The sequence below is a fragment of the Mytilus californianus genome, unplaced genomic scaffold (assembly GCF_021869535.1).
Source record: "Mytilus californianus isolate M0D057914Y unplaced genomic scaffold, xbMytCali1.0.p SCAF_6, whole genome shotgun sequence".
In the NCBI taxonomy this organism is placed as follows: domain Eukaryota; kingdom Metazoa; phylum Mollusca; class Bivalvia; order Mytilida; family Mytilidae; genus Mytilus; species Mytilus californianus.
Window position 1 is genome coordinate 84750795 of NW_026262712.1, and position 16708 is coordinate 84767502.

Consider the following 16708-nt stretch of genomic DNA (forward strand, 5'->3'; position numbering starts at 1 on the left):
CTACAACAGTGTTCTACTGATTTTTTTCTGGTATAATAAGGTTGTCAACGTTATGTATTCCAACTGACTTGTTTTTCACAAATAAAACGATTAGTATTTTTGCAATTATCACCTAACCATGTTCCAAGCGCGAAAGAAGATTTGATACAAAAAGTATTATCTCCTTTGGGTTCTTTAAGCCAGGGGAGGTAAGTCGTATTACTACCATCTATCCATTTATATGTCTGATTCCTAAGTCTCTCTAATCCCATCCAAAAATCGGCACCCGACGAGTGCTTAGTAGTTTGACTTACTATAAAATTGTGTTCCTCTTTAGAACGAATGATAACTAAATCTGCACTATTTTCCTTACAAGAATTACGGGCATCAACAAAATTAGCAAGTACTGAATTAATTGAATAACAAGAGTTCTTAAAATATACCCACGCACCAGATCCACATCTTGGATAAATTTGTCTTTTGCATATAAATCTAAACGACATAAAACAACTGTTGTCATTCCACTTTCTAGACTTTGAAAGAAAAAGATGTGCACAGTTTTCGTTATTATTACCATTATTCGGTTGTGATGGTCCCCAATAAGTATAATCCAAACTCGTGCCGTCACTCCACATATACCTCCCATTGTTTTCAAAATTGCTGAGTCCTATCCATTGAAACGTCTTTGAAAAATTGTTGTTTAGAAAATTGGTTTCCTTTTCATTATGAACACTAACAAGATTAGTTCCTATACTTCGACAATAGTCACGAGCTTTAAACCATGTTCGCCGTTCTGAAAACTCCTTGTAACACCAATCATCAAATTGTTTCCAGTCATTTGGACATTTTGTCCCTATTTCTGATATTCGGAAACCTGTGTTTTCATTTCTGATATTTTGGCTTACTTTTGCCTTAATTTCTGATATCCGAAAACCTGTGCTTTCATTCCCGTTAATTTCGTTTACTTCTTTTGAAGGAAAATCCATTTTTATATTGTATCGAGATTGTATTACAATGTACGTTAGACCAGCTGCCAATGCACATGCTAATATAGTAACAGTAGTGAACGCTGTCCATAATTTTTTTCGACATTTGTTATTAGCAATAACAGTTAAATAGTTTTCATTGGAACTTGTTGGTTGAAAGTCGTCATAGTTTCGATGATGATCTGAAATTTTTCCAAGATGTGTACATCCTATTTCGTCAATAGGTTCTGCGTATGTATCATATATGTTGTCAATTGTATTATTCATTATACAGGCTTTATCGTCTACAATGACCGTTTCTCGTTATAAAGTGTTACACAGGTGGATATGAATTAACATTTTATGTTTACAATCATGTTTTATAATGCGCTTCGGATGATAATGTTGTACTTTTGATGACTAGTGTGGAAAACACTGATTACAAGTCTGGAAAACACAGACTTCACCAATTAAACTAAAAGATCATTTCTATTTCCGGTATATCTTATACTTTATTTGTGTATCTGACCTATAACACATGCACATATTACATTTGTAATGTTTTTCTACTTATTCTTAATTGCGTTTATTTTCGTCGTTGTTACACAAGAGAGGCTAAAGATACCAAAGGGACATTCAAACTCAAAATTCGAAAATATATTTACAACGCCATGGCTACAAAAAGAAAAATACAAACAGATAAACAATAGTACACAAAACACAACACAGGACACTAAAGACTGAACAACACGAACCCCACCAAAAACTGGGGTGATCTCAGGTGCTCCAGAAGGGTAAGCAGATCCTGCTTCATATGTGGCAACCGTCGTTTATGTTAGTACACATCCGGTAATAAGTCTAATTCAGTAGGTCACATTCAGGGGGAAAAGGGGACGCGATTGTAGTTACGACATTTGGAACATATCCGCATCATCTGTGAAACGGATATTCCATAACGGTCAATCAACTCGTGATGGCGTCTTTACAATTTACGAAGGGATGATTTCAACTTCACCACTTGGAACCCTTGGTTTAATAGCTTACTTGTGAGCAGCAACCCTCTATCAAGGAAATCATGACAGGAAATACAAGCCCTGGAATATCGTATCCACTGGGAGATATATACTTCGTATGCAGGCGCTGCTGCAATGTTTCCACATAGAAATGTAAAGTTCACAATTGGGAAGCTGAAATCATTTCTCTTGTCGTAAAGTTTTGTTTTTAACCGACCCTCTTTGTCGATTTCTAGATGTAAGTCAATATATCTGTTGTTTCCTTTATCTCAAGTTCGATGGGATAGATGCGTTCAACATAGTCACCAAATTTTGATTTATTTAGTGAGAGAACATCATCTTTATAGCGGAAAGTTAAAGGATAATGCTAACTTCTTTTCTTTCTTCCTCATATGAATAAAGTAACAAGTCGGCAAGAAGAAGAGCACAGTTGGTTTACATGGGAATGCCGATTGTTTGTTGAAAAATTCGTTATCCAAACATAACAAATATGTTGTAAATCAAGAAATCAAGAATATCTTGATAATGTCAGTTTTAGAGAATTTTTTGTTTGAATCAGAGTGATTTATCCCTCCCCAAGACAAGGTACTTGTTTCTACGTTGGCCATTATTTTTTATGAAACAAAGCAGGGCCAACTCTTTCAATCTGCCTTTTAGTTTGGAATGGGGAATACTTGTGTAAAGTGTAGAGAAGTCAAATAGTTTAATACTATAACAAGATGAAAGAGTCTTAGATTGTATGTATCTACAAATAAGAGATACTCCGATTAAAACCCTGTACAATCGCCAATTACAAATGCATTAAACATATTATATTTGAACAACAGTGCAAAACAGATAATACACAAGAGAATCAAAATGTAGAACAGCTTCTCCGTATGCACATTTATAAAATATTATACATACTGATTGATAAATGGAAATTAGTAAGATCCCCGGACTGACACGGGACAATCTTGGAATGATAACTGGACCGATATTAAAAAAGTCATATATTAATTTGCCTATCGTATATACTTCCTAATGAACGAAAGCAACGAGGTTTATAACCAATAACAGACTGACCACGTGATATCAGATAGGACTGACACGGGGTTATCAACCAGCGTGCTTTCATTTATTGAAAACGTTTATATACACCTCGGCTGCTTCGGTATCACGCTTCTTGTGTTGATTCAGTAAATATCATTCATCTTTGGTTTGGCTGCAAATACAAACCTGGTCAAATCTTAATTCAGAATATGATGTAATATATGTGTAACATGCAAATACTACTTTTAAAAACAACGTTTAACATTATAATATATGAGGTATAGATTTGGAAAAAAAAAAATGAAACGGTACAAACGTGATGTATATATATATATATATATATATATATATAGAAGTCTATAAAAAGGACCAACCAGCAAATTTACTATATACCGGATCGTCTAGAATAGACGATACTGTGCAGATAAGGAAATAAATTATATAAGTCTAGAGATTTGCACAACGATACTTATATAAGATGGTATTATACGATGATGTTGTTATTAAATCGTGTTGACAAATATTTCGGTTTAACAAATAGCCTTCTTTAGTGTCAATTATTTAAACAATACTGGTTATTGTTAAATAATTGACACTGAAGAAGGCTATTTGTTAAGCCGAAATATTTGTCAACACGATTAAATAACAACATCTTCGTATAATACCATCTTATATAAGTATCGTTGTGCAAATCTCTAACTTATATATATATAAATATATACAAGTCTAAATTGAAAACAACGTTCAAACCTATGAGTTGGATAAAAACCGCAATTTTTATACGTGTGCATGCAAAACAAATTTCTTGTTAGAGGGGTCTAAATACAGCACAAACAACAATTTCCAAAAGACCAAAAAAGTGAAAAAGTATATTTTAACAAAACGCATTTGACTAACTGGTCGAGCAACAAATGTTCTTAAACCCTGCTGACTGCCATTGGCGATTGCCAAATAAACGGATCACCGATGTAATAAATGGATCTTAATTATAAATTTAATACTAAACAGAAAACAATAAACTTGCGGAAAAGATGATATACCGCAAACAAAAGGTGCAAAGGTTTTTGTACACCATACCCGGATTTCGACAATTAATGTCTCTTCAGTGATGTTAGGAATCGAAACGGTATTTGGAAAGCCATACAATTTACCTCAATTTAGGATAGACTCTTGCATTTTGAGGAGTCAAAATAGGATGAACTGATCATATAAACCCGAAGGTAAATATAATACAAGCCCAAACGAAAAAATATAAACAAGTCTAAATTGAAAACAACGTTCAAACCTATGATTGCGTTGGATAAAAACCGCAATTTTTATATGTGTGCATGCAAAACAAATTTCTTGTTAGAGGGGTCTAAATACAGTACAAACAACATTTTCCAAAAGACCAAAAAAGTGAAAAAGTATATTTTAACAAAACGCATTTGACTAGCAGGTCGAACAACGGATGTCCTTAAACCCTGCTGACTGCCATGGGGATTGCCAAATAAACGAATCACAGATGTAACACAATGGATCTTAATTATATTAATTTAATACCAAACAGAAAACAATAAACTTGCGGAAAAGATGGTATACCGCAAACATGAGGTGCAAAAATTTCTACACCATATCCGGATTTCGACAATTAATGTCTCTTCAGTGATGTTAGAAATCGAAACGGTATTTGGAAGGCCATATAATTTACCTCAATTTGGGATGGACTCCTGAATTTTGAAGAGTCAAAATAGGATGAACGGATCATATAAACCCGAAGGCAAATATAATACAAGCCCAAACGAAAAAATATAGATGTCTCTTCAGTGATGTTAGGAATCGAAACGGTATTTGGAAGGCCATACAATTTACCTCAATTTGGGATAGACTCCTGAATTTTGGAAAGTCGAAATAGGATGAACGGATCATATAAACCCGAAGGCAAATATAATACAAGCCCAAACGAAAAAATATAGACAAGTCTAAATTGAAAACAACGTTCAAACCTATGATTGCGTTGGATAAAAACCGCAATTTTTATACGTGTGCATGCAAAACAAATTTCTTTGTAGAGGGGTCTAAATACAGCACAAACAACATTTTCCAAAAGACCAAAAAAAATGAAAAAGTATATTTTAACAAAACGCATTTGACTAGCAGGTCGAACAACAAATGTTCTTAAACCCTGCTGACTGCCATGGCGATTGCCAAATAAACGAATCACAGATGTAACACAATGGATCTTAATTATATTAATTTAATACCAAACAGAAAACAATAAACTTGCGGAAAAGATGGTATACCGCAAACATGAGGTGCAAAAATTTGTACACCATATCCGGATTTCGACAATTAATGTCTCTTCAGTAATGTTAGGAATCGAAACGGTATTTGGAAGGCCATATAATTTACCTCAATTTGGGATAGACTCCTGAATTTTGAAGAGTCGAAATAGGATGAACGGATCATATAAACCCGAAGGCAAATATAATACAAGCCCAAACGAAAAAATATAAACAAGTCTAAATTGAAAACAACGTTCAAACCTATGATTGCGTTGGATTAAAAACCGCAATTTTTATACGTGTGCATGCAAAACAAATTTCTTTGTAGAGGAGTCTAAATACAGCACAAACAACATTTTCCAAAAGACCAAAAAAGTGAAAAAGTATATTTTAACAAAACGCATTTGACTAGCAGGTCGAACAACGGATGTTCTTAAACCCTGCTGACTGCCATGGACATTTCCAAATAAACGAATCACAGATGTAACACAATGGATCTTAATTATATTAATTTAATATCAAACAGAAAACAATAAACTTGCGGAAAAGATGGTATACCGCAAACATGAGGTGCAAAAATTTCTACACCATATCCGGATTTCGACAATTAATGTCTCTTCAGTGATGTTAGAAATCGAAACGGTATTTGGAAGGCCATATAATTTACCTCAATTTGGGATGGACTCCTGAATTTTGAAGAGTCAAAGTAGGATGAACGGATCATATAAACCCGAAGGCAAATATAATACAAGCCCAAACGAAAAAATATAAACAAGTCTAAATTGAAAACAACGTTCAAACCTATGATTGCGTTGGATAAAAACCGCAATTTTTATATGTGTGCATGCAAAACAAATTTCTTGTTAGAGGGGTCTAAATACAGTAAAAACAACATTTTCCAAAAGACCAAAAAAGTGAAAAAGTATATTTTAACAAAACGCATTTGACTAGCAGGTCGAAAAACGGATGTCCTTAAACCCTGCTGACTGCCATGGGGATTGCCAAATAAACGAATCACAGATGTAACACAATGGATCTTAATTATATTAATTTAATACCAAACAGAAAACAATAAACTTGCGGAAAAGATGGTATACCGCAAACATGAGGTGCAAAAATTTCTACACCATATCCGGATTTCGACAATTAATGTCTCTTCAGTGATGTTAGAAATCGAAACGGTATTTGGAAGGCCATATAATTTACCTCAATTTGGGATGGACTCCTGAATTTTGAAGAGTCAAAATAGGATGAACGGATCATATAAACCCGAAGGCAAATATAATACAAGCCCAAACGAAAAAATATAGATGTCTCTTCAGTGATGTTAGGAATCGAAACGGTATTTGGAAGGCCATACAATTTACCTCAATTTGGGATAGACTCCTGAATTTTGGAAAGTCGAAATAGGATGAACGGATCATATAAACCCGAAGGCAAATATAATACAAGCCCAAACGAAAAAATATAGACAAGTCTAAATTGAAAACAACGTTCAAACCTATGATTGCGTTGGATAAAAACCGCAATTTTTATACGTGTGCATGCAAAACAAATTTCTTTGTAGAGGGGTCTAAATACAGCACAAACAACATTTTCCAAAAGACCAAAAAAAATGAAAAAGTATATTTTAACAAAACGCATTTGACTAGCAGGTCGAACAACAAATGTTCTTAAACCCTGCTGACTGCCATGGCGATTGCCAAATAAACGAATCACAGATGTAACACAATGGATCTTAATTATATTAATTTAATACCAAACAGAAAACAATAAACTTGCGGAAAAGATGGTATACCGCAAACATGAGGTGCAAAAATTTGTACACCATATCCGGATTTCGACAATTAATGTCTCTTCAGTAATGTTAGGAATCGAAACGGTATTTGGAAGGCCATATAATTTACCTCAATTTGGGATAGACTCCTGAATTTTGAAGAGTCGAAATAGGATGAACGGATCATATAAACCCGAAGGCAAATATAATACAAGCCCAAACGAAAAAATATAAACAAGTCTAAATTGAAAACAACGTTCAAACCTATGATTGCGTTGGATTAAAAACCGCAATTTTTATACGTGTGCATGCAAAACAAATTTCTTTGTAGAGGAGTCTAAATACAGCACAAACAACATTTTCCAAAAGACCAAAAAAGTGAAAAAGTATATTTTAACAAAACGCATTTGACTAGCAGGTCGAACAACGGATGTTCTTAAACCCTGCTGACTGCCATGGACATTTCCAAATAAACGAATCACAGATGTAACACAATGGATCTTAATTATATTAATTTAATACCAAACAGAAAACAATAAACTTGCGGAAAAGATGGTATACCGCAAACATGAGGTGCAAAAATTTGTACACCATATCCGGATTTCGACAATTAATGTCTCTTCAGTGATGTTAGAAATCGAAACGGTATTTGGAAGGCCATATAATTTACCTCAATTTGGGATGGACTCCTGAATTTTGAAGAGTCAAAGTAGGATGAACGGATCATATAAACCCGAAGGCAAATATAATACAAGCCCAAACGAAAAAATATAAACAAGTCTAAATTGAAAACAACGTTCAAACCTATGATTGCGTTGGATAAAAACCGCAATTTTTATACGTGTGCATGCAAAACAAATTTCTTTGTAAAGGGGTCTGAATACAGCACAAACAACATTTTCCAAAAGACCAAAAAAAATGAAAAAGTATATTTTAACAAAACGCATTTGACTAGCAGGTCGAACAACAAATGTTCTTAAACCCTGCTGACTGCCATGGCGATTGCCAAATAAACGAATCACAGATGTAACACAATGGATCTTAATTATATTAATTTAATACCAAACAGAAAACAATAAACTTGCGGAAAAGATGGTATACCGCAAACATGAGGTGCAAAAATTTGTACACCATATCCGGATTTCGACAATTAATGTCTCTTCAGTGATGTTAGAAATCGAAACGGTATTTGGAAGGCCATATAATTTACCTCAATTTGGGATGGACTCCTGAATTTTGAAGAGTCAAAGTAGGATGAACGGATCATATAAACCCGAAGGCAAATATAATACAAGCCCAAACGAAAAAATATAAACAAGTCTAAATTGAAAACAACGTTCAAACCTATGATTGCGTTGGATAAAAACCGCAATTTTTATACGTGTGCATGCAAAACAAATTTCTTTGTAAAGGGGTCTGAATACAGCACAAACAACATTTTCCAAAAGACCATAAAAAATGAAAAAGTATATTTTAACAAAACGCATTTGACTAGCAGGTCGAACAACAAATGTTCTTAAACCCTGCTGACTGCCATGGCGATTGCCAAATAAACGAATCACAGATGTAACACAATGGATCTTAATTATATTAATTTAATACCAAACAGAAAACAATAAACTTGCGGAAAAGATGGTATACCGCAAACATGAGGTGCAAAAATTTGTACACCATATCCGGATTTCGACAATTAATGTCTCTTCAGTGATGTTAGAAATCGAAACGGTATTTGGAAGGCCATATAATTTACCTCAATTTGGGATGGACTCCTGAATTTTGAAGAGTCAAAGTAGGATGAACGGATCATATAAACCCGAAGGCAAATATAATACAAGCCCAAACGAAAAAATATAAACAAGTCTAAATTGAAAACAACGTTCAAACCTATGATTGCGTTGGATAAAAACCGCAATTTTTATACGTGTGCATGCAAAACAAATTTCTTTGTAAAGGGGTCTGAATACAGCACAAACAACATTTTCCAGAAGACCAAAAAAGTGAAAAAGTATATTTTAACAAAACGCATTTGACTAGCAGGTCGAACAACGGATGTTCTTAGACCCTGCTGACTGCCATGGCGATTGCCAAATAAACGAATCACAAATGTAACACAATGGATCTTACTTATATTAATTTAATACCAAACAGAAAACAATAAACTTGCGGAAAAGATGGTATACCGCAAACATGAGGTGCAACAATTTGTACACCATATCCGGATTTCGACAATTAATGTCTCTTCAGTAATGTTAGGAATCGAAACGGTATTTGGAAGGCCATATAATTTACCTCAATTTGGGATAGACTCCTGAATTTTGAAGAGTCGAAATAGGATGAACGGATCATATAAACCCGAAGGCAAATATAATACAAGCCCAAACGAAAAAATATAAACAAGTCTAAATTGAAAACAACGTTCAAACCTATGATTGCGTTGGATTAAAAACCGCAATTTTTATACGTGTGCATGCAAAACAAATTTCTTTGTAGAGGAGTCTAAATACAGCACAAACAACATTTTCCAAAAGACCAAAAAAGTGAAAAAGTATATTTTAACAAAACGCATTTGACTAGCAGGTCGAACAACGGATGTTCTTAAACCCTGCTGACTGCCATGGACATTTCCAAATAAACGAATCACAGATGTAACACAATGGATCTTAATTATATTAATTTAATACCAAACAGAAAACAATAAACTTGCGGAAAAGATGGTATACCGCAAACATGAGGTGCAAAAATTTGTACACCATATCCGGATTTCGACAATTAATGTCTCTTCAGTGATGTTAGAAATCGAAACGGTATTTGGAAGGCCATATAATTTACCTCAATTTGGGATGGACTCCTGAATTTTGAAGAGTCAAAGTAGGATGAACGGATCATATAAACCCGAAGGTAAATATAATACAAGCCCAAACGACAAAATATAAACAAGTATAAATTGAAAACAACGTTCAAACCTATGATTGCGTTGGATAAAAACCGCAATTTTTATACGTGTGCATGCAAAACAAATTTCTTTGTAAAGGGGTCTGAATACAGCACAAACAACATTTTCCAGAAGACCAAAAAAGTGAAAAAGTATATTTTAACAAAACGCATTTGACTAGCAGGTCGAACAACGGATGTTCTTAGACCCTGCTGACTGCCATGGCGATTGCCAAATAAACGAATCACAAATGTAACACAATGGATCTTAATTATATTAATTTAATACCAAACAGAAAACAATAAACTTGCGGAAAAGATGGTATACCGCAAACATGAGGTGCAAAAATTTGTACACCATATCCGGATTTCGACAATTAATGTCTCTTCAGTGATGTTAGGAATCGAAACGGTATTTGGAAGGCCATATAATTTACCTCAATTTGGGATATATATATGTTGGACACTACACTGTTAATACTACCGGAAACGGGGTGTGATTGGTGGTGAGGGGAAACATTAACCTTCTGTAAGGGATTTGTTTTCGAAATCTACGAAGGGATTATTTTTACGCGTACGATGCAGCGTGGCATTTTGAAGATACATACTGGCCTGCAGACAGACTCTCCGTTTATAATATTAAGGTAAGCGAAGAACTCATGAGAGGAATCAAGTAAAGATAACTATTAACGCAAAGTTATGTTCACATGCAGAAAATCAAAGAGGATGATCTCACATAGACAATAACGAATGCAGATTTATCTACTAATCACTAATCTACTTCTCAAAGGCCTAATAATTGAACATCTTTAGATTTTAATAGCCATCATGCGTAATAGAGACCATCGCCCATTAGCGAACGTCCAATGTACTTCAGCGTGACCATCGCACTTCAGCGTCCCCATCGCACCTCCCAGCTCTATCTATATATGTATTCGTGCATAACAATCACTTATATCAATCGCATTAAAGTAGGTATATTTTTGTCTTTAAATATATTTATAAGCATTTTTAAGTTAATTTTCCTCTTGTTACAATCTGTAATACCTTAAAGAGTGCATACAAGAAATTAAAAAAACATTTTAAGTTTTATTGAAATGTAGTATATATCGTGAAGTTTTTAGGAATTGTATTGAAAAGTCACCAACCTTATTTTCAAGCCAAATGTTGTTCGTGCTTTTCATTTTTCTATGGATTATACATCGAAAAGCACTTTAATATACGTATACGTAACATAAAAAAAAATCAAAAGATAATATTTCAAAATGCAATATGAGAAAGTAAAGCGGAAGATACTAAATGGACTCTTATTTAATTCTTCTAGACAATAAAGATAGATAATAAGGTTCACGAATTATTTTACTTGCTTCATGAGAAAATAGATAGATATACACTCCGCAGCTTTCACCAGTTCGACAATACCGAATATATTTTGTAAAGCAATTTGAAGTAGACTCAATACCTGGAAGGAAAACGACATTTTTCTTGGTCACAGGATGTTGACATTTTTTTTTCGGTGGTAGTGGAATTATTTCCTCTGTTTTTGTTCATTACCATGATTACCATAAAAAATATGCACTTTGTTGTCTTTGGTAACTGGACTAAAAAAATTCGCGAATTACCCATATAGTACATCTTTGTATTTCAACTAATAGTGTAATGATGTAGGAATCACTGTCCAATAATTATAGGATGTGTAGCAAAATTTTTGACAGCTTTGTTGAATAAGCTTATATACATAGCTATCATGCATCTCATTTCAGCATTAATCAAAGGTAAGATTTTACGTTGTTTGATATTATGAGAAACATCCAGCCAATGCTGTTAATAGCCACAGTTGACTAAAACAATTAAAATTTTATGTTAACTATCTAAATATAGGACATACAAAACATAGTGACTTCATCTTACATAGCTACAATGGAAACCAATCATAATTACGAAAGAGAAAATACTTACTTGATGGACATACGAGGCTGAGAAGAAAATAGGAAATTTTTAATTCATTATTTCATTAATATATAATCAGATTTACTTAAACACACCTAATATACTATTGGTAATTTGGAAAGAATAGTGTTTTTTCATTAATAAGTTCTTAAAATCTGAAACTATAAGTAATATCTTCAAGTTCTATACTAGCTTGTCAAAAGTAGCTAACCAATAATACAACATATTAAATTCACATTTCTTTGATTTGACACCATAACTTCATTCATCATAATAACACTTTTAGATATTTGAATGCTGTTTTGGCTCTAAATAATGACGACTTCAGTATGTACACTAAAGAAACTTATTCTGTTGAACTCATTTTAAATAAAGCTAATACTAACAATGAACACTACCCTTTCCTAGATCTTGATATCTATATATCTAACGGGAAGCTTAATTCTAAAATTTACGATTAAAGAGATGATTTTGTTTTCTTTTGTTAATTATCCGTTTTAAGATGGTGATGTTCCCATGGCACTTTCATATGGTGCTGATATATTTTAACATGTTCGATTTGATCGTGTATGTAACAACATAATAGATTTTAACGACAGAAACCTCTGTATTACTGGAAAATTATTACACCATGATTTTTGACATCACAAACTTGTACAAACTTTGACATACTTTTATCATTGGTACAAGGACATCATTCAGAAATATAAATAAACGTGCAGACATCTTATACGTTTAGGAATTTCACATCCTATCTTTTATGGTAATATCTTATACAAAGCACAAAAATGTCGTCATTCATCTCACACGCGTACGCTAACAAAACTTTTAAACAGAATTATTCACAAGGGATATAATTATGATTCTGTTGTCAAGTCATTAAAATTATATATTTTTTTGGAATCAAATTGATTCATTCATAGGGTCTTTGCATCGGACATATTTATTCTAAAACCAGTTGTTGGCATGATCCGGGTTATGTTCTTCTCGTCTAAATTATGATGGCAAACATACTAAACCCTAAATGGGAGGGATTGTGGTTGCTTTTTATATGATGAAGACATAATTTTTCGATCCGTTTAACTGAGGTCTGGAGCTGGCATGTCAGTTATTGCTAGTAGTTCTTTTTTAATTTATGCTGATCATTGTCATTTTGCCTATTTTCTTCTGTTACCTATTCTAACATCGAATTCAGACTTCTTTTATACTGCGTCTGCAGTGTCTGGGTAAAAAGTTGATGAGCCAAGGTTAAGTTAAAGAACGTCTCGTCCTTTTTCTAAAAAAGGTTCATTGGAAGATACCAATTTCTTGTTGATAAATATTCCGTATCAACCTCACAAATAATACATGATGGTCTTGATATAAAGATTCTAGGTACTAACGTTGTTTATCATCTGGATTACGTGTTATAGTGTTCCTTTGATTTGTCCTTGTACATTTTTAACCTTTACAGTTTTTGTCCATTTTTGGTTATTTACTTTTTGCGTGGCTTGGTACTTATACATCCCGCCATTGTGTTATTGTGCTATTGTCAATTTTGTATTCTTGTATTTCATTTGAGTGTCTATATCCCATTTTGTTTTGTTTTGTTTTTTGAAATTGTTATCTATTTGTATAGTGATTAAGATTATAATACAATGATGTACCCCCATTTTTGATATCTTTACCTATTATGTCTGTTTGTTTTGCTCACACATTGTTGTCAATATAATGGAATTCTATGCGACTGTCATACAAGTGAGAGGGATAGCTAGCTGTAAAACCAAGTTTAATCCACCATTTCCTACATAAGGAAATGCCTGTACCAAGTCAGGAATATGACATTTGTTTTCCATTTCTTTGATGTGTTTGAGCTTTTGATTTTGCCATTTTATAAAGAACTTTCGGTTTTGAATATCCCTTGGAGTTCGGTATTTTTGTTATTTTACTTTTTACTGTGCGTATTGCTGTGTATTTGGTTAATAAACATTGGCAAGAGGTATTGTGGAGGGTTAAGATCTCCCAAAAAATGGTTAACCCCGACGCATTGTTGCGCCTGTACCAAGTCCAAAACCACCAGCCTTTGTTAGTCTTGTGAGTTTTTTTAATTTTGGTTCATTTGTATGTTGCGGAGTTAAGTATGGCGTTCATTTAGCTGAATTAGTAAACATTATTGTTGGGCCAACTGATGCTCGGATCCGGGTGCGGGATGTTCTCGCTGAGTGTGAAGACCAATTGGTGGCTTTTGTCTTTTTCCTGCTCTTTGATCTGGTTGTTGTCTCTTTGACACACTCCCCGTTTCCATTCTATATTATAAAAGAAATTGATACATATAAATTGTATGTGCTATACGATTAAATGGCAATCGTGCTTTATCAGCCATCGATATCATTCACGGTTGCAAGGCTTAATCAAACCCCAAATAAAATGACGTCATGTCCTCGATATCGTAAAAATGGTGTCCAATTTTATCAAGATTTCCATATTTGACATGATAATTATTGTAACAGTCTGGCCTTCAAATATGCTGGTCTTGAAGGTTTTTTATTGTTTGCTGATTTCTAAATTTCTCTTCTACTTTATCTTAAAAGTTAATTTTTTAATGAAACATGGAAGACTTGTCTTGATAGGCAATGAAATTTCTCCATGCTACCTGATTATATACAATTGATAAAATATTCAATGAAAGTAAATGCATTAAAAGCATATATAGGCTGTCAAAGATATACGTGTGTATGCACTCATCTGCATGGGTTATGCAGGAGTACAAAATACTACTTTCACCCGATATGAAAAATAATAAATGATTTATCATTAAGTGATGTAGATAAATGAAAGCGTTGATTAGCCAGACTTGTAAAATATCTTTTAACATTACTTCACTCTCTATTCCATCCCATACTTGTTAAAAATCGATTTTAACAAAACATCATTGTAGTAAGAGGAGAGTCTTCACTATTTTTTGCTATATTTCAAATGTGGTGCTTTTGATACTACCTTTTGTTAGTTAGTCTATGGTCATTAATTTAGATAGTATTCATAACAGCATACTCACAATTGAGTGAATTTATCAAACAGAAAATAATTGTTTTCATTTTAAATGTCGTGTCTTACTGTGCATGGTGTAAACTAAAATCAGATAATATGGATATAATCATCTCCACAAACTTTTTTATTACTTTAAAATTTAAAAACCAGAAGAAAAGAATTGTTTTAAACTTAAGACAATTTAGAGCTCAGCATGTGGTAAGACACTTTTCTATTGTTGAAGACATTTGTTTGACCTCAAGATGTATTTTCTATGCTAAATTGCTGTTTCATTGGCCCGTTCTTTACATCGTCTAGTGGAATAACTAAACCAATGGCTATCTCACATGTGATACGTTTGTTACACTTGCTTTTGAAAGTAAAAGTTTGATAATGCATTCAAAACATTCTACAAACTATAAGGAAATCATATGACTGCATGCAATTTTTACAACATACGTTTTTTTCACAACACCTTAAGGTAGTCATTCCTTTTTAATCAATGATATAAACCAATACAAAATTGAATTATCATTTTCTAAACAGTTTAAAGTATATGATTTTTAAATTCAAAAGGGTCCTCGATGGCCAAGTGGTATCAAGTATTTCATTTACTGTATCACTAGACTGTCAAAACCGAGGTTGTGAGTTCAAACTCCGTACGTGCCCGGTGCGTTTGGCTCTGATCGTAATTGAGGAGGATTGCCAGTTTCATGCCGAAGGAAGATGGTTCTTTACGATCACCCAGGATTCTTCAACCAATAAAAACAGGCCGCAACCATATATCCAAAAGTACTGAAAGTGGCATTAAATACTTATAATCAAGCAATCACTCAATCAAATTAAAATTCCCAAAGACAATTTTTCTAAGATGATTCACTGTTCTGTTGATGAAGGCATATATCTACTGACAGCCGGATAAAACAGTTTGGTGTACTTTAAAGAAGGCTTGTTTTTGGCTATTGCTCTTACTTGTTAAACATGTCTTTAAAATAATACACTTTCTAATTTTAAGAAAGTTAAACAGTAGTGATGTTTTTATTCATGTTGGAAAGATAGCCAGTCCTTTCTTTAGATACAGGTATACCTTTACATTAATAGTTCAAAAAAAAAAATTTAAAACAATGTTATAAGTTATTTTGAAATACCAATTGAAATCATTTGTTCAGATTTCATGAGAAGTCATTTCTTTTTTGGTATTTCACAAAACACACTTTTTCTCCAATTAAAAGATGATACTAACTGATTTTTTTTCGCTCTCGACAATGCAAAATTACCGACATATCTAATTTTAATGAATTTAAATGCGGAAAGTGAAAGTAAGAATAGAAACATTCTATAGATTTTCCTTATATAATTGCGTTCGCTCTTTTTAAAAACAAAAGGACATTTATGCTAGATCTTCTTTGCATTTTGGGAAAATAAACTTTAAAAAATCGTTAGAAATTATTCTACTTTTTTACTAAATATATTTATAATAAGCATTGCATAAAAATATACTTACAATCGGTTTTTGATATAACTTGACTGATGCCTCCAAGTAGTAATGGATGCTGGAATTGAACTGACTGATATTCTAGTCTTAGATACATAATTTCTTTTTGATTTTTTTTAATTCATTTTATTATTGTTATTGGCTTCGAACTTCCTTCAATTACTGCGAGTACTCGCAGATCTGTACATTATGTCTTTGGTGTTTTTCTAAATTGGTTTTGTGTTTTGTATGTATCTGATGAGTTAAGCCCTTTTCAAATGATTTTTATACTTGTTCTGATGTTGTGCTGTTACATC

At 33.1% G+C, this 16708-nt stretch overlaps 1 protein-coding gene across 1 annotated transcript in view; it reads right to left on the reverse strand.

Annotated features, from left to right (window-relative positions):
• LOC127706644 (low affinity immunoglobulin epsilon Fc receptor-like) overlaps window positions 1-16708 on the reverse strand; it is a 50267-nt gene that overhangs the window by 1277 nt on the left and 32282 nt on the right. The window contains exons 3-4 of the mRNA XM_052211299.1: window positions 14832-14855; window positions 554-779 (exon numbers count right to left, since the gene is read on the reverse strand). Coding sequence (XP_052067259.1) covers window positions 554-779; window positions 14832-14855 — 250 coding nt within the window. The remainder of the gene's footprint in view (window positions 1-553; window positions 780-14831; window positions 14856-16708) is intronic.